Consider the following 18,923-nt stretch of genomic DNA (forward strand, 5'->3'; position numbering starts at 1 on the left):
GGAAAAAATAAACACGAGAGAAAAGTGAGGGAAAAAGAAAGAAAAGTAACAGATGGAGCAAATGAGTTCTGGTTGGAGCGTGCTGCTCTACTGCCATTTTGGGTGAGAGACCACTGCCCAGAGGAACTGCTATAGCAATATCCCAGGCTGAGGTGATTGGCCTTAAACAGCCACCTTCCTTTGTGCTAGGTATGACTCCACCCAGTGGACATTCTTCTTCTGGTTCCATTGACTTCAGCTTTTAAAATCTCTTGATACGCTCAGCCAAATGCTGTTTTGTGGTTGAGGGTGGTCTGTATTCTCCCAGTTCTGAAATTTGTTTCTTTTGTTGGTATTTGTGCCAAGGCTGTTATGAGCCTTCAAGCTGGGCACTGGAGAGCAGGTTATTGATTAGTAAGTACTGCTTGATAGCATTGTCGATGAGACGTTTTAATCACTTTGGTAATTGAGAATAAACTAATAGGATGGTAATTATCCAGAGCAGATATGTCCTACCTTTTGTGCTCCAAATTTGTGCAGGTAGAACTAAATTAAGAAAACAATAAGAAATGCTGGAATGACTTTACAGCACAGCGTATTGGTTAAGTTGTTAGCACTGTTGCCTTTCAGCACCAGGGACCCGGCTTCAATTCTACCCTCGAATGTCTGTGTGGAGCTGAACACTCCCTCACTGTGTGCACGCGTTTCATCTGGGTGCTCTAGTTTCCTCCCATGGTCCAAAGATGTGCAGGTTAGCTGGACTGGCCATGCTAAATTACTCATAGTGTCCAGGGATGTGCAGGCAAGGTGGATTAGTCATGGAAAATGCAGGGTTACAGGGATAGCATACAGGGTTGGGTCTGTGTGGGATGCTCTTCTGGTAGGTGGTGTGGACTTGACAGACCAAATTGCCTGCTTCCCCACTGTAGGGATTCTATGGAAATTTTACGACATGCTGTTGGGCCAGAGAAGTTGCGCACATCATCTATTTCAAGAAGGATAACGCTGTAAGAATAGGGGATTTTAAACAGGATATGGAAAAATGTTTGGTTTACAGCAAACTTCGATTTAACTGGCACTGTCAATAAACCAGCAAAAATATATATCTCAAATGCCACACAGTTTGCATTAGGTAAAAACAAGGACTGCAGATGCTGGAAACCAGATTCTAGATTAGTGTGGTGCTGGAAAAGCACAGCAGTTCAGGCAGTATCCAAGGAGCAGGAAAATTGCCGTTTCGGGCAAAAGCCCTTCACTCTATTCCTGGGTTTTGCCCGAAACGGCAATTTTCCTGCTCCACACAGACATTACTATGTCAGTAAGTTTTATTCAAGGCAAAGTTGCATCATTTCAGTGATTTATGCTGTAAATGAGGTATAGCAGTGATGTCTATAATGCCTCCATTACATTTCTATTACTTAGTATCTGTTTTAAACATTGATTATGTGAACCACTTGATTATTGGAAATATTTGATCAACTGGCACACTCCTGTTCCCATAGGTCCGGTAAATAAAACATTTGCTGTATGTCAAAATAACTAGAGACCAATCAGGAAATGTTTTAAGCGCAGGATGTTATGATCAGGAATACAGTCCCTAACAGGATGATATAGAGTAAATAATGTTGTTTAATAAAGGATTAGACATTGTATGGTCTTGAAAAGGGAAAATATACAGGGATATGTGAAAACAGTAGGGTCATAGGTCTAATTATAAAGCTGTTCCAGAGAGTGGCGTAGGTACAATAGTTTAGAAAAACTTCCTGTTATGTTATATTCCCTGACTTTCTGGGATGTGAATATTATGTATCATGACCTGGAATGGATTAGAAAAGTTGTACCAGGAGTGGCAAGGGATTAAGATCTATGAGTCCTGGATTTTGAAAGGAATATTGGCAGCAGCATTAGAACATTACTGCTTTTGGAAAAGCAGATTTTAGGTGTTAATCGATGCAGTTAAGAACAGAATAAGACAGGATTAAAGTGTTTGAGTGATAGCGAACCAGGTGAACTACACCCCAGGGTTCTGAAGGACAAAGATGAGGACATAGTAGGGGCATTGGTGATAATCTTTCAGGAATCACTGGAGTCAAGGAGGGTGCCAGTGGATTGGAAAATGGCTAATGTGACACCTCTGTTTAAGAAGGGAGGGAGGCAGAAAACAGGCAACTACGGATTGGTTAGTCTCATCTCAGTCATTGATAAGATTTTAGAGTCCATTATTAAGGATGAGATTGTGGAGTATTTGAAAGTGCACAGTAAAATAGGGCTATGTCAGCACAGTTTCATCAAGGGGAAGCCATGCCTGACAAATCTATTAGAATTCTTTGAGGAAGTAATTAGCAAGTTAGACAAAGGAGAGCCAGTGGATGCGATCTATTTGGATTTTCAGAAAGCCTTTGACACGATGTCACACAGGAGGCTGCCAAATAAGATAAGAACCCTTTAGGGTACTGGCATGGAGAGAGAATTGGCTGACTGGACGTAGGTAGAAAGTAGGGATGAAGGGGTGTTTTTCAGGATGGCAGCCAGTGATCTGTGGAGTTTCGCAGGGCCAGTGTTTGCACTGTAACTATTCACATTATACATTAACGATCTGGAAGAAGGAACTGAGAGCATTGTTGCTAAGTTTGTGGATAACATAAAGATGGGTGGAGGGCAGGTAGTATTGAGTTGATGGGAGGCTCCAAAAGGACTTGGACCGGCTAGGAGATTGGGAAAAGAAGTGGCAGATGGAATACATTGTGGAGAGGTTTGAGGTTATGCACTTTGTTAGAGATGTAGATTTCTATTCTAGAGATAGAGAAAGGCTTCGGAAATCAAGAGCAACGGAAAATGGGAATCCTAGTTCAGGATTCTCTGAAGGTTAGCATTTGGTTTAGTTGGTTTTTAGCAAGGCAAAAGCAGGAGGAGTTTGGTATGCTTTCCTTTATTGGTCAGAGCATTGAGTATAGGAGTTGGGAGGTCATGTTGTGGTTGTACAGGACATTGGCTGGGCCATTTTTGGAATATTGCAAGCTATTCTGGTCTCCCTCCTGTAGGGATGATGTTGTGAAACATGAAAGGGTTCAGAAAAGATTTACAAGGATGTTGCCAGGCTTGGAGAGATTGACTTATAGGGAGAGGCTGTGAATAGGCTGGGGCTGTTTTCCCTGCAGCGTCGGAGGCTGAGGGCTGACCTTAAAAGTTTATAAAATCACAAGGTCTTTTCCCTGGGGTAGGGGAGTCCAGAGCTAGTGGGCATAGGTTTAGGGTGAGTGGAGAAAGATATAAAAGGAATCTAAGGTAACCTTTTCACACAGAGGGTGGTGCTTATATGGAATGAGCTGCCAGATCAAGTGGTGGAGGCTGATGCAATCGCAACGTTTAAAAGGCGTCTGGATGAGTATATGAAGAGGAACGATTTGGAGAGAAATGGGCCAAGTGCTGGCAAAAGGGACTAGATTAGGTGAGGATATTGTTGGCATGGATGAATTGGACCGGAGGTCTGTTTCCGTGCTGTACATCTCTATGGCTATGTGACTCTAAAAGGTACAACAGCTTCTGCAGTACGAGACTCTGGTCAGACTGCATTTGAAATATTGTGAGCAGTTTTGAACCCTGCATCTAAACATGGAAGTGCTGGCATTGGAAGGTCTAGAGGAGATTCACAAGTATGATCCCAGGAATGGACTTATCATAGCTTTTCATATGAAGGGCTTATCATATGAAGAGCGGTTGAAGACTCTGGTTCTTTACTCGATGGAGTTTAGAAGAACTGAGGGGTGGGGTGAGGGGCGCCAGAGATCTGATTGAAACCTAAATAATACTGAGAGGCCAGGATAGAGTAGATATGGTGATGATGTTTCCACTAATAGGAGAGATTTGGCCCAAGGGCACAGCTTCAGAGTGAAGGGATAACCCTTTCAAACTGAGATGAAAGGGATTTTCTTCATCCTGAGGTTGGTTCATCTGTGGAACTCCTCGACACAAAAGTCAATGGAAGCCAAGTCATTGAGTGTATTTAAGACAGAGGTGGTTAGGTTTTTGATTAGTCAGGGGGTTAAAGGGAGATGGCAGGAAAATGAAGTTGAGAAAATTAACAGTCATCATCAAATGGTGGTGCAGACTCTATGGGCTCAGTGACCTAGTTCTGCTTCTATACTTTATGGTCTTATAGTAAAATGATGTAATGTTGGAAGGACAATCACAGCGGTAGTGATGATGCTTCACGTAACTTGTTAACGTTGAACTATGTGTAGAATGTATTTTGGGCAAGAGGAATTTCAGTGTCCACCAGCAACTCTGCACAGAATGAACTGGCCAGGTCCTGAAAGATGCAAGTTTCAGACTGGACCGGTGGCAGGTAGTGAGTGACTGAGCAGAGCATTTCCACGTATTATGGCATTTTGAACTGACAAAAAGCAGAGGGTGGGAACCTTTCACTGCTGCATGCCCCATAGCAACATCTTGACAAATAATAGTTAACTTACCTGGGTAAAATTTGAATAAAAGCCTGGCAATTAACCTGGATGTTCTTGTGATTCTGTCCTGATAACCTTTGACTGCATGTCTCTTTTTTTATAAGTAATACTGCTAATTTATTTGTTACAACTGGGGGTGGGGGAGTGAGATGAGTCGGTTTCCTCATTTTAACTTCCCCAGTTCATTACAGCACAGATTTAAGTTTTAACGCATGGCTGTGTCTTACCCCACTTGAAACATAGTTAACTGCTTTCATCAGAAACAATAAGGAACCAGTTATATAATTTTACTGAAGGATAAAGCAATTTTATTACCTGCTAATCCTGTTAAAAAAACACATGATACAGGCGCAACATCAAGTATGCGACTTCTGTAAAAACATTGGCATTCTTATGCAGAAACACATGTAGAAAACTAACAGAGAATGGAATCCAATATAATGGAAGGTAAAACAATATGCAGTTTTAAAATCCTAGTGATGTTCTTGAGGTGTGAATTTAATCTGAAGCCATGGTTATTCAATTTATTTCTTAAACCATTGGTGGTTGCATTATTTATCCTTTGAATTAATAAGTATTAAATCAGATATTGGAATTCAAAAGTCAGTGGTCATTTTTTTATCTCACATAATATGTTTGACTAAGAAAATGATGAATCCATATGCCAATTGACTTGTTTAAATCAGTTCTTTCACTTTTCTAATTCGTTTTCAGATATTTAAAATTGGTTTTCTCGCAGATAATGGGCTAGACAATAATTACAAACGAAAACCAAGTACTCCAAATGTTGGAAGTCGGAAATGAAAGCAGAAGGATCTATATGCCACCTGACGATTTCCAGCATTTACCAATTAAAAATGCTTATTTTGAGATCCCATTTTCAGCGGTATGAGCAGATTACAATATAAAGGTGTATTTTCTTGTAAAAAGTAGAAAATGTTAATAAACTTCTGCTTGACTGTGTTGGTTTAAAAGAAGTTTTGCATTTATACAGTCACTTTCATAAAGTAAATGCTCAAGCACTTTAAAAGCAAATTGGTTGTTATTGTACAGAAGGAAGTATAGCAGTCAATTTGAAATAGTAAGCTCCTACAAGTTGAAAGGTGGTCTTGATCAAATAATCTGTTTTTGTTGATTTGAGTAACAAATATTGGTTCACATCACTCGGTATTGCTCCCCTGCTGTTACTCGAAATAGTGCAGTGGTATCTTGTATATCCTCCTGAAAAGGCAGGCAGATCCTCATTTTAATGTCTCATTCAAGAGGTGATGTGGAATTGCCGATTTTGGATTTGGATGGACTAAGTTAAAAATCACACAACACCAGGTTATAGTCCAACCGGTTTATTTGAAAGTACAAGCTTTTGGAGCGCTGCTCCTTCGTAAGGTAAATAGTGGGGCAGGATCATAGGACACAGAATTCATTGTAAGAGGTCAAAGTGTCATACAACTGATGCGATGTATTGCACAAACCTAGATTGCTGTTAAGTCTTTAATCACTTAGAATGGAGATGCAGGTTGCGAGTGATTAATATGTAAATCCCAGAACTTCCAAGTCACAGTTCCAAGACAATTGGAGTTTCAACCTGAATTGTTCTGCTCAAATTCTGGTTCATTGTAGAATTTACTTTTGGTCATAAGGAAATGGATTAAAATAAAAAAAAACTTGTGAAAACGAGTCCTTTTTTATTTGTAACTGAACTTTGGCAAAGTGGTGATTGGCATTAAAACTGAGTAAGGATAGTACGTGTGTTATTTATGTTCTGTTGTTATATCAGAACAGCAAGAATAGAGAGGAAATTCATCCCACAGGACAACACCGACTTACAGTCCTTTTAAGACCATGAAAGGGGAGTAATTAGCAGAAAACACTTGACACTGAGCCATGTGAGGACAAATGACCCAAAGTTTGATGAACAAGTTTGGTTCTAAGAAGGTGCTTTCTGAATTTCTTACTCTGTGACTCCATTTGAATATTTGGAAGTCATAGAGGAGAAGGAAGGAACATACTTGAGGCCAACATCACTTTGGTATGTGACTACAGTTTGGGCAGTTCTATTCTGAGAGGTGTCTTAAAGGAGGAAAGAGAGATAGCGGTGGATGTATTTATGGACAGTGTATTCCAGAGTTTAAGACCTTGATGAGCTGGAACAATAGCCACAACAATAGAGAAGATGTAAACTGGAATTGCATAAGAGTTGGAGAATTGCTGATATCATGAGGGATTGAAGGAGGCTGTGAAGCTGAGACGGGGCAAAATGAATAAAGATAAATATGTTAAAATTCAGTTGTTTTCAAGCCAAGATCAAATGTAGGTAAGCACACACAAGTGAGTGAATGGGACTCATTGAGAAATAGGATTGAGGGAACTATATTTTTGAATCATTGAACCAGAATGGTTCCAGCATCGAAGGAGATCTTTGAACCACCATGTCTGTGCTGACTCTTTAGAAGAGGAAGTTATCTACTGCTCCTCCCATGCCCTGCAAGTATTTTTCTCTTCAGAGAATGATACAATTCTCTTTGGAAATCCACAATGAAATCTGCCCCCACCACACTGTTGGACAGTGCATCCAGACCCCAACCACCTGCAGGTATTGCCTCCGTTTTCCAACACTGAATTCCCCACTTGGTTGTGTTTTTCAATTGTTGGCTATTGCATAATTCAGATCTTTTGTGCCTTTGCAATGTCATGTTTTGACTTTGAGCATTGATGCTCTACCTGTATTGTAATAATGTCAATTATAAGTTAGAATGATGGTTCCTGTGGATGAAGGGATGATTCCGCTATTCGTTATTTTCTGAGCAATGGCCAGACTGCACATGACTTTAAATTTGGAACCAAATTGTCATCAGCATGTTCAGCCTTGCTGTTCTTAATCTGCCTTCATACGGGCTATGTGCTAAGCAAGTCGTGCTAGCATCTGTGCAAGCTAGAAGCACCCAAAGGAAAACTTAAGACTGCAATATAAAACAAAGAACAGCAGATGCTGGAAATCTAATCTGTAATAAAAGGCATGGATTGCTGGCGAAACTCAGCAGGTCTGACAATATCTGTGGAGAAACAAAAACAGAGTTAATGTTTCCAGTAACCTGTTTTTACTGGATTTGAGACAGTTGCTTTCTGTCTACAGATGCTGCCAAACCTGCTGGGTTTCTCCAGCAATTTCTGTTTTTGTTTGAAAGCCTTGAGTGTGCCTTGTTGACAGTCAAAGACTTATGTTTTGGTAGCTCGTGGCTCAGTGTGAAGTGTACAGAATCGACTTTAGTTTCTTTGTTACGAGTTCTGTAACTGAGTGTCAGCAATCACCAACAACTGTTCCAGAAGACACACACTTATTGGATTTCTGTTATTGATATGCAGTCTCCTGAGACCTTTGATTTCCATTTTCTTTTAAAACAAAAGGACAGTTTATACTGATCTCTCTCTTTGTCCATTAAAAATGTGACACATTTGTCAAAGGGATGGTTGAAGCATTCTGTTCTAGATATGTTTCTAATCAATCTGTTTGAGCAATGTTGTGATACACTTAAGGAGGTGAGACTGAAACCAAGGCACCCGATTCAGAGGTAGAGACTGTCTACCACTGCACTACCAAACCTTCTAAAACAAACAATTCAAGCATCCTGTTCTATGTTTCTTCCTTGTATCAAATGTCCATGTTTGAAGCTAGTTGTGAATGTTTCCTCTAATGTAGCAATGACTGGCTGCTGTTACTTCAGTAGCTTTGCTCATCAGAATTCTCTTTGAAGTAAGCAGCAAAGTTTCCTCGGTTTGTCATGCAAGGCTGCCTCTTTTGCACTGTGCAGTCCTTTTAAGACTGATTCATGACTCCACACACATGTATGCATGCCGACGTGCATCTTAAAGGTAACATTTCTTGGACATGGTTTATTTTTTGCAGCCCCATAACTGGACAGCTTAAGCAGCTGAGTTCCAGTCATGTCCCAGTCAAAGTTAATAGACAATAGACAATTTTGTTCTGCTTTATCTTCATGTACAACAAGAGGGAATTTAAAATATTCTGATGTAAGCTGAGGAATTTAATCACACATAGCAGATTTTGTAGAGCTTTCAAATAGAGTGAGGCCTGGATGGATATGAATACAAGGATGAGATCTTTGAATGAAAGGGTCACTCCGTCAGTGAGCCAGTGGGTATCAGCGAGAGATGGACTTGGGTCCGAACAAAGGGTCTGCACCTGGAATATTTTACATGGATTTATGTTTCTTTGCTCTTAATAGATTTTGTTTTCTGTTTTTCTACTTACAGCACATGGGCTGCAGTAATTCAAGATCGCAGCTCACTATCATCTTCTCAATGGCAACTAAGGATGGACAATAAATATTGGCCCAGCCAGGGACACCCATGTCCTACTAGTGAATAAAATAAATTACAAATTGACACAACTAATTTGTGCTTAATTAAAACATATGTGACGTGTGGTTTGCTTGGTTCTGTCACCAGCTCAAAATCTTATAACTAGTCCCTTCCAACCTTAAAAAAAAGCGAGTCAAATCAAAGGCTGTATGTGTTAGTAGTTTTCTGTCCCCTCTCCTATTTCCTTCTGAATTCCTTTGTGAATAATTGCTTTACAAACTGGATTATGCTTTGAGCATTGGATGTTAGCAATCAATCACCCTCTGTAATTATTTAAATCCTAATGACATTTTGTGACCTTTATTCCCCTGGAAAAATAAAGCTTAATTCTTCCAGGCAATAAATCACCTTCACTTCTTTGAGTAAAGTTCTCTGTTCAATTGAGCAGCCTTGAACAATGTTTTTGTTAGTGATAGAATAATATTCGTTTGCCCCCGACCATAGACCCTAGCCATATAGAGTTCATGTTAGAATGGGCGGTGACTATAAAAGTAGCCTGACGTGGCCTGAGTTTAAAGGTGATGCTTGTATGTGCAAATTACTGTCCAGAAAACCTTTGTAAGCTGCATGTCCTTGAGTGTTGAACTGGTCAGGTGTGATAGGGATGCTTTCTGTATTAACCACTCAATATGGGTTACCCACAGACAGGAGAGAAAGTTGAGAAAATTGGTAGTGCACAATTCGTGATTAAATGAAAACTTTCACCTATTAATATTTCAGTTATTATTTGTAAATCAGGTGTTTAGAATCATGGAAAGGAGAGAAAATACTGCAAATTGCATTAAACATTCTGTCCGTGGAAAGGTTAACACATAACATTTCTGGGACTGAGTTCTTTCCCAGTCGAGCAATATACGTATGTTTTTATTCTTAAAATATTGAATCAAAACAGCAGAGTTTGTGGGAAGAATGTTTTTCACTCTCCAAAAGAGTGTGCCTTTTGAGTTCAATATAGATGTGTATTGTAGAGCTTTCTGATTTATTCAATCCTTGAGTGCAGTGTTCCAGTTAGAGATCCAGATTGGTAGTCACATCCTTGGTGACTGTCAGTGCCACCAGGAGGAGCCCAAGAGTTGCTTCTTCATTCTTGCCTTCATTGACCTAGGTAGAATCGGGATATTTTTAATGAGGGGAAGGTGACCAAGATGGTAAAGGAATTGTGTGCCATGCTTATTCCCTTCCTTCAAGGAGAAGAGTGCTGTTACTTGGGTTTTTCTAAAACAACAATGGTGAGTGAATTTTTATTCAACACCATCCTGAAGTATACAAAACTTTTCTGGTCTACATTTATAAATGTTTTTCTGCAGCTGTGCATGGAGAGCATTTAGAGCTGCCTAGCACCAGACTCAAGTTTTGATTGTAATGGGAGCAATTTGAAGTGATGATAATGAATCGGACAAGAGGCATAATGGACAACATTAAGATATTTCTGACGTAAATGTCTTTTTTTTTTCCTTAAGTGAATTGATTCCAGTATGCCAAATGATCCAGGTGACAATACTGACAATGCATCTTTCAAGCCAATGACTTCCTAACGCAACGCATCATTTGACTGAAGTAGCTTTGGTCACAGCTAAAACCTACAGCAATAAATTCTTGTCTTGTGCCTTCTCAAGAGCCATTTAGTTGACTTTGTATCTTAACAAATCCTGCCCTAGGGTACTGTCCAGTATTTCTATATAAATCTTTATAAGCATGTGATCCAATTGCATTTAGGATATCATAATTTGGATTTTGTGCAGTTGCTTGATTTGTAGACCTTTGACTGAAAGGCATGTTCCAGGTGGATATATGTGCACAACTTTCACATCCCCAGTCATTCATGTCCTATCTCATTTCTGGTTAGTTCATACCTATAATCCTTTCAATTGTGTTTTTCAAACAGCCTCTGAGATCGCTAGAGAAATTGAAAGGAATGAGAAGACGCAAGCTCAGCTTGAAAGTAAAGCAAGTGAAAATGTGAGTCTTGTTCAGTGCGTTTTTAAGTTTCTAAATTTACCCTTTCTAGAGAAGCAAAATAAAACATTTCAGTTATTTTTGTTAGATGATGAAATTCACAAAGGACCAGTCAGAAGAAGAAATTGATGAGGTCCACAAAGACTATCGTAAGTACCTGATTGTTTTACTCATACTTTGGAGGGTCAAAAGTTCTTTGGCATGACTCACTGTAATGTCAACCTTGTTGCAACCTTGGAGAGAATACAGAGAAGATTTACTAGAATGTTAGCATTATGAGGAACTTGGCTTCAATGGAGAAACTAGAGAAGCTTGATTTACTCTCCTTAACGTAGAGAAGACCCTGGGCAGTTTTAATAGGGCTATTCAATATTGTGAAGGGTTTTGGTAAGAATGAAGATTTCAACTGGTGGTTGGGTAAGTGAATACAGTGAACAAAGATTTAAGTGAATTGGAAATATGAAATTTCCTTATAAAGCAACGAGTGATGGTCTGAAATGTAATGCCTAAAACAGTGGTAGAAACAGATTAAGTAGTCGCGTCCAGAGGAGAATTTGACTATAGAGGGATCATATGTAGGCGTATGGGAAAAGAGAAGAGGCATGGAGTTAAATGGAAAATTCATAGAGCCAACATCAGCATGGTGGGCTGAATAGCCTCATTTTCTGTTTTGAGAGGTTCTGGAAGCAATCCATTATTAGAAAAATGGTTCCATGGATATTAAAAAGCTTAAATGCCAGCTTTGCCACAGACATTTTCTAACCAACCTGTTCAGACATGTTATTACACCCCTCCTTGAACACATGGGACTTGAACCTGGGTGTCTCGGTACAGAGGCAGGGACACTACCACTGTAATTGGTGCTAGTGCTGAAGAACAGAGTGTCTCTGATTCTCATCCATGACCAGAACAACTCCTGAAGTAGGTATCAAGGGGATCAAGGATTACGGGGACAAAGTGGGAGAATGAATAAGTAAGCACTTTTCAGAATCCCAGGATGTGTTCTCATTTTGTAATGTTGGAAATGTAGTAGCTGATTTATGCACAACAAATTCCCAATAACAGCAACAAGCCACTGTTGTTAGATTCTCTCCGGGGTCCTGACCAGTAATTATCCAACATCTAAAAACAGATTATCTAGGCATTCATCTAATTGTGGTTTGTTTGACCTTGCTGTGTGTAAATTGGCTTGAATACTATTTCATAGATTACAACAGTGATACCACATCAAATTATGTTTCATTGGTTATAGAGCACTTGGAGAACATTCTGAGTTTGGACTGGTCCAGGAGATACACTAGTTTGTTCCTTATTCATTTTCTGGAAATGTGAGATACACAACTGCGAAAAGTAGAAGCTAATTTGACTGAGTCCAAAGTACCGCTAGAGACTGAAGTTGAACAATTTCAGACTTGTTGAAGGAAAGAAGGAAAAACCTTGGATTTATTTATAACTTTCCATTACGTCGGAATATCCTAAAATGCTTTGCAACCTTATTGAAATGTAGTCACTGTTGTAATGTCAGAGAAGTAGCATGCAATTTGTACAAAGCAAGGTCCCACAAACAACAATGTAATTTTGACGATGATATGATTATCAGTTTTGGTCGTAAGATATAGGAGCAGAAATTAAGCTGTTCAGCCCATCGAGTCTGCCCTGCCATTCAATCATGGCTGATAAATTTCTCAACCCCTTTCTCCCTGTAATCCTTGATCCCCTTGATTCTGAAGACTGTATAAATCTCAGTCTTAAATATACTCAATGACCTGGCCTTCCACAGCCTTCTGTGGTAATGAATTCCCTAAATTCACAACTCTCTGGCTGAAGAAATTTCTCCTTATTTCCATTCTAAAAGTTCTTCCCTTTACTCTAAGGCTATGCCCTCGGGTCCTAGTCTCTCCTACCAATGAAAACATCTTTCCAACATGTATTCTGTCCAGGCTATTTGGTATTCTGTAAGTTTCAATTAGATCCCCACTTCATCCTTCTAAACTCCATCGAATAAAAACCAGAGTCTTCAAGCGTTCCTCAAATGTTAAGCTTTTCATTCCTGGGACCATTCTCGTGAACCTTCTCTGAACATGCTCCAGGGCCAGTACATCCTTCCTGGAATATGGGGCCGAAAACTGCGCACAATACTGAAAATGTGGTCTGACCAGAGTCATATAGAGCCTCAGAAATGCATCCCTGTTTTTATATTCAGGTCCTCTCAAAATAAATGCCATTATTGCATTTGCTGTCCTAACTACTGACTCAACCTGCAAGTTTACCTTGAGAGAATCCTGGACTAGAACTCCCAAGTCTCTTTGCACTTCATATTTCTGGATTTTCTCCCCATTTAGAAAATAATCCATGCCTCTATTCTTACCAAAGCGCATAACTTCACATTTCCCACATTATATTCCATCTGTCACTTCTTTGCCCACTCTCCTGACCTGTCCAAATCTTTCTGCAGCCTCCCTGCCTCCTTAATGCTACCTGTCCCTCTACCTATCTTTATATCACCTGCAAACTTAGCCAGAATGCCCTCAGTATCTTCATCCAGATGATTAATTATAAAGTGAAAAGTTGTGGTCCTAACACTGAACTTTGCGGAGCACCACTTGTCACTGGCTCCCATCCTGAGAAGGACCCTTTTATCCCTACTCTCTGCTTTCTGCCAGACAGCCAATCTTCTATCCATGCCAGAACCTTGTCTCTGACACCATGGAGGAGAAAGTGAGGTCTGCAGACGCTGGAGATCAAAGCTGAAACTTTATTGCTGGAACAGCACAGCAGGTCAGGCAGCATCTAGGGAACAGAAGATTCGACGTTTCGGGCACATGCCCTTCAGTAGCCTCCTGTGCATCACCTTGTCAAAGGCCTTCTTGAAGTCCGGGTAGCTAACATCCATTGGCACTCCTTGGTCTAAACTACTCATTACTTCCTTAAAGAATTTGCAAAGATTTGTCAGGCATGATCTCCCCTTGATGAAGCCATGCAGACTTTGTCCTATTTTGCCACAACTTTCAAGTATTCAGAAATCTCATCCTTCACAATGGATTCCAGGATCTTACCCATGACCGAGGTTAGGCTGTTCGGTCTGTAATTTTCTGTTTTTGCTGTGCTCCCTTTTTAAACGGTTGTCATGTTAGCAATTTTCCAGTTGTCTGGGCCCCTACTGATTCTAGCAATTCCTGAAAGATCACCATTAACGGCTCTGCTATCTCTTCAGCTATCTCCCTTAGACCCTGGGGTGCAGTCCATCTGGTCCAGGTTATTTATCCATCTGCAGGCTATTCAGTTTCTCTAGCATCTTCTCCTTGGTAATGGCCACCATACTCAGCTCTTCCCCCTCACTCTCTTGGATTTTTGGAATATTACTTGTGTCTTTCACCATGAAGACAGACATGAAGTAATTATTCAGTTCCTCAGCCATTTTCTTGTTCCCCACTACTGTCTCTCCAGCGTCATTTTCCAGTGGCCCAATGTCCACTTTTGCCTCTCTTGAAACTCTCACAATCTTCCTTTATATTACTGGCTAGCTCACCCTCTTATTTAATCTTCTCCCTCCTTATTTCTTTTTTTGTTGCCCTCTGTTGGTCTTTGAGGAGAATGTGAGGACTGCAGATGCTGGAGATCAGAGCTGAAAATGTGTTGCTGGAAAAGCGCAGCAGGTCAGGCAGCATCCAAGGAGCAGGAGAATCCTGAAGAAGGGCTCATGCCTGAAACGTCGATTCTCCTACTCCTTGGATGCTGCCTGACCTGCTGCGCTTTTCCAGCAACACACTTTCAGCTCTGTTGGTCTTTGTAAGCTTCCCAGTCCTCTGGTTTCCCACTGCCCTTTGCCACATTAAATGCTTTCTCTTTTGCTTTTATGCTATCCCTGACTTTCCCTAGTCAGCCATGGTTGCCTCATCCTCCCTGTACCATGCTGCTTTTCCCTCGGGATGAATCTCTGCTTGTGTCTGCAGAATTACTCCCAGAAACCCCTGCCATTGCTGTTCCACTGTCTTTCCTGCTAGGCTCCTCTCCTAGTCAAGTCTCCTCAGCTTCTCCCTCATGCCTCGTGGTTGCCTTTATTCAACTGTAATACATTACCTCTGATTCTATCTTCTCTCTCTCAAATTGCAGAGTAAATATCAATCATATTATGATCACTGCCTCCTAAGGGCTCCTTCACCTTAAGCTCCCTTAATAAGTCTGCCTTATTGTACAACGATAAATCCAGTATTGCCTGTTCCCTAGTTGGTTTCACCACAAGCTGCTCCAAAAAGCCATCTCATAGACATTCCACAAATTCCTTTTCTTCCCATCCATTACCAACCTGATTTTCCCAGTCCACCTACATATTGAAATCTCCCATGATCACTGTAATTTTGCCTTTCCTCCACATCTTTTCTATCTCCTGGTGTGTCTTGCGGCCCAGCTCCAGACTACTGTTTGGAGGCCTGTACATAACTCCAACTCTTACCTTTGCAGTTCCTCAATTCTACCACACAGATTCTGTATCATCTGACCCTACTTTGTTTTTTACTATTGATTTAATTTCATTTCTTACTGATAAGGTAACCCCACCCCCTCTGATCACCTGTCTATCTTTTTGATAGGATGTATATCCTTGAATATTCAGCTCCCAATCCTGATCCCCTTGCAACCACGTCTCCATGTTGCCCACCAAGTCATACCTCCCAATTTCGATCAGTACCACAAGCTCGTTTACCTTATTCCCTATACTGTGTGCATTCAGATATAACACCTTAAGTCCTGTATTAACCGTCCCTCTTCTCGTTGTCATTTGTTTATTCAGTGTGTTTCCATACACTCTGTCCTATTTGTTTTTGTGCTCAAGATTTTAATGACCTCTCCTGCGTTCTGTACTCTTACCTTCTCCTATAATTTGGGTTTGCTAATTTCCCCGATAACCGAAGCGCGTCCCCATTTAGTGTAAAGCTCTGTCTGCAGCCCTAGTTATGCGATTTGCTTGGACTCTGGTCCCAGCATGGTTCAGATTAAGACAATCCCATCGGAACAGGTCCCTTTTTCCCCAGTGCTGGTGCCAATGTCCCATGAATTCAAACCCACTTCTCCCACACCAATCTTTGAGCCATGCATTTACCTGCTTAGTCTTATTCATCTTGTGTCAATTAGCTCGTGGCTCAGGTAGTAATTCAGAGATTATTTCATTTTTAGTTCTGCTTTTTAATTGAGCTTGTAGCTGTTCATACTCCCTCCATAAAACCCCTGTCCTAGTTGTATCTATGTCATTGGTACCTACATGGACCATGACCACTGAATCTTTACCCTCCCACTCCAAGTTCTTCTGCAGCTCAGGGAGATATCCCGAACCCGTGCAGGCACCACAACCATCGGGACTCTTGATCCTGGTCACAGAGAACAGTGTCTATGCCTCTAACTATACTATTCCCAATTACAACAATTTTTCTCTTCTGTCCCCTCACTTGAGTGGCTCCTCCGTACCAAGGTGCTGCAGTCATTTGGCTCATCCTCCCTGCCGTCCCCATTCCTGTCCGCACAGGGAGCCAAACTCTTGAACCTGTTGAACAAGGACAGAGGCTGATGCTCCTGTAAATCTGCCTCCTGGATCCCTGTACCTGTCTCACTCAGCCACACCCTCCCAACCCTGACCACTGGCTGACTTTGAGTTAGTTAGTCCAAGGGGTGTGACTGTTTCCTGAAACACAGCATCTCAATAACTCTCCTTCTCCCTGATACATTGCAATGTTTGAAGCTCAGACTCCAGCAATCAGCATTTTACTACAGACATAGTCACTGGGAACCATAATGGTGTCCTCCAGCTCCCACAACATGCCGAAACAACACATCACCTCCATCCTTATTTTCATTTAATTAGTTTTGGATTTAAAAAAAAAATTAACTGGTTTTGTTGGTCAAAGGTTTAGTATTGGCAAGGACAGTGGGAAAAGCTCCCTGTTCATTGAAATAATGCCGTTGAATTTTGTAAGTCTGCCTGAGGAGGCCACAAAGCTTGGTTTAGCATTTCACCTGCAAGGCAATGCTACTGACAGTACAATACTCCATCACTACTGCATTTGAATGTGATTATTTAGATGCCTTCTCTACTGATAATGGATGAGATAATGTTTTCATCCCAGTGTGTTCATCTGTTTGTCTGGATTTCAACAAATCTTTCTTGGCCCAGGTAAAAACTGGTTGGATTTACCCTACAGTGTGGAAACAGGTCTTCGGCCCAACAAGTCCACACCGACCCTCTGAAGAGTAACCCACCCAGACCCATTTCCCTCATGCACCTAACGTGGCCAATTCACCTAACCTGCACATCTTTGGACTGCGGGTGAAAACCGGAGCACCCGGAGGAAACCCACGCAGACACGGGGGAGAATGTGCAAACTCCACACAGGCAGTCCCTAACCTGGGACACTGGTGCTGTGAGGCAGCAGTGCTAACCACTGAGCCATTGTGCCACGAAGACTTTGATGCATGAACATTTTAAATGCCCCATGTATGTTGGGAAGAAAGCACATTACGATGGTGTGTGTTAGTTAGAATGTTGTTGACTGTTTTAGGGTATTGTGGATTGTCTCAGAATCTGGTGGGTTTTATCACCAGCTTTCAAGATGTGAGCAGATTTTTCAGAACAGGTTGTTATATGTGGATTGCCCTGAAGCCGCCTCAGATGAGATGGAAGCTGTGAATAAAAATATTTGTTTATTTTTCAGCATTCAGGCACAGAAAAACCTCAAGAAAAAGCTCTGTAATTGTAATAGCATTGAGTTGACACAGCATAGCAGAGTTAAACACTGGACTGAATGACTTTGTCATTTGCTAAAGTTGCACTTCCCTTTTTCCAATGGCCACGTTTTGAAAAGTAGTGGGTGAGCTAACCTTTCTCCTCTTCCATGTCCCTGTTGACCCTTGTCACCTTACAACTTATGGGTCTCCTTTCATCCAACTATTCTTTTTCTATTGATTGAACACAACTTTGCTTATCAAGTTGGCGGAAAGCTGCATTTTGCAGGACTTAAAAGCATACTGGATCATCACCTGTGGGATTTGAGCTGAAATTTAAACCACATTAAGGGTATGAAAAGCTCATCTTTCAGTCAGTTGGGAGGGTTCTCCATTGGTGAAGATATTACCTTTACTGGTCTACCACTGCTCTCAAAACGTAAGTGTGCAGAACAGTGACTTATACCTAAGAGGCCATTCTTTGTGTGGGCAGCCTAGGCAGTGAGTGTTGGCAGAGGATTTGAGTATAAAAGTCAGCACCCACTTTCAAGAAGAAATCCCTGAATAGTTGGTCAGGATTGGAAATCTGGACTGACTCCCATTGTGCTTCCAGCCCTGGGCACCAATTCCACTTGTAGCACTCCATAGCTGCCCTGACTGAAAAGCTTCATTAGCAAGGTTCCGGGACCTTCTGTTTGTGCTACATGACGTAGTGAGCTTGAGCCATTGGGATATTTGGTACCTTGAAGTAGAGCTGATGAGAAGAAAACACTTTCGGTGTGACTCGGCCCGGCCCGGAGAGCTGAAAAGAGCAGAACTTGAAAATGTATTCCCAATAAACTCTGCAGATTGAAACACTGTCAGTATTTGACTGGAAGGAAATTATTAAAAACTAAATAAAATGATTTTAAAATGCATAAAATTTGTGAAAATTACTCATTATTCAACCTCCTGGAGGAGGTGTTTCCAGCTGGCATCTAATTCCATGGGTGTGTGTCCAAAGAGCCCTTCTTCCCATAAGCTTAGACCAGTCAGTGGGTAACTTTGTTGAAGGTTGTCCTCCTATTAACTATTACATTTGTGGGCAAAAGAGCACAAAATAAAGAGGAATAGATTTAGGGAGCAAACCTATTTGGGAAAAAATATTGAAGTAGCTAGTATATGTGGTGCAATAAATATTTAGGTGTATTTTTTGAAGAACAAACTTACTGATCTGGTGTTAAGGTGGCTAAGTGAGCTTCGTCAATGAGAACAATTCTTATGTTCCAGAACTCTTTAAAAGGGGCCCAGTTCCCCTGTAAGGAGTGCAGGAGGTTCTGTTTGTTTTTGTGCACATCATACTTTAGTCCAATTGGGAATGGACATGGCAGCAATTCTCTACAGATCAGTACCTTAGTGACAGGTTATAACTTCCATTAGCTCACTGTGTTTGCC

General features: G+C 41.0%; 1 protein-coding gene across 2 annotated transcripts in view; it reads left to right on the forward strand.

Annotated features, from left to right (window-relative positions):
• rad18 (RAD18 E3 ubiquitin protein ligase) overlaps positions 1-18,923 on the forward strand; it is a 287,902-nt gene that overhangs the window by 145,286 nt on the left and 123,693 nt on the right. For both annotated transcript variants that reach the window (XM_087994505.1, XM_087994506.1), the window contains exons 8-9: positions 10,708-10,781; positions 10,867-10,927. In XM_087994505.1, the coding sequence (XP_087850631.1) occupies positions 10,708-10,781; positions 10,867-10,927 (135 nt within the window). The remainder of the gene's footprint in view (positions 1-10,707; positions 10,782-10,866; positions 10,928-18,923) is intronic.

This window comes from Chiloscyllium plagiosum, unplaced genomic scaffold (genome assembly GCF_037043375.1).
Source record: "Chiloscyllium plagiosum isolate Xiang-an unplaced genomic scaffold, Cpla_swu_hap1 HiC_scaffold_14, whole genome shotgun sequence".
Classification (NCBI taxonomy): domain Eukaryota; kingdom Metazoa; phylum Chordata; class Chondrichthyes; order Orectolobiformes; family Hemiscylliidae; genus Chiloscyllium; species Chiloscyllium plagiosum.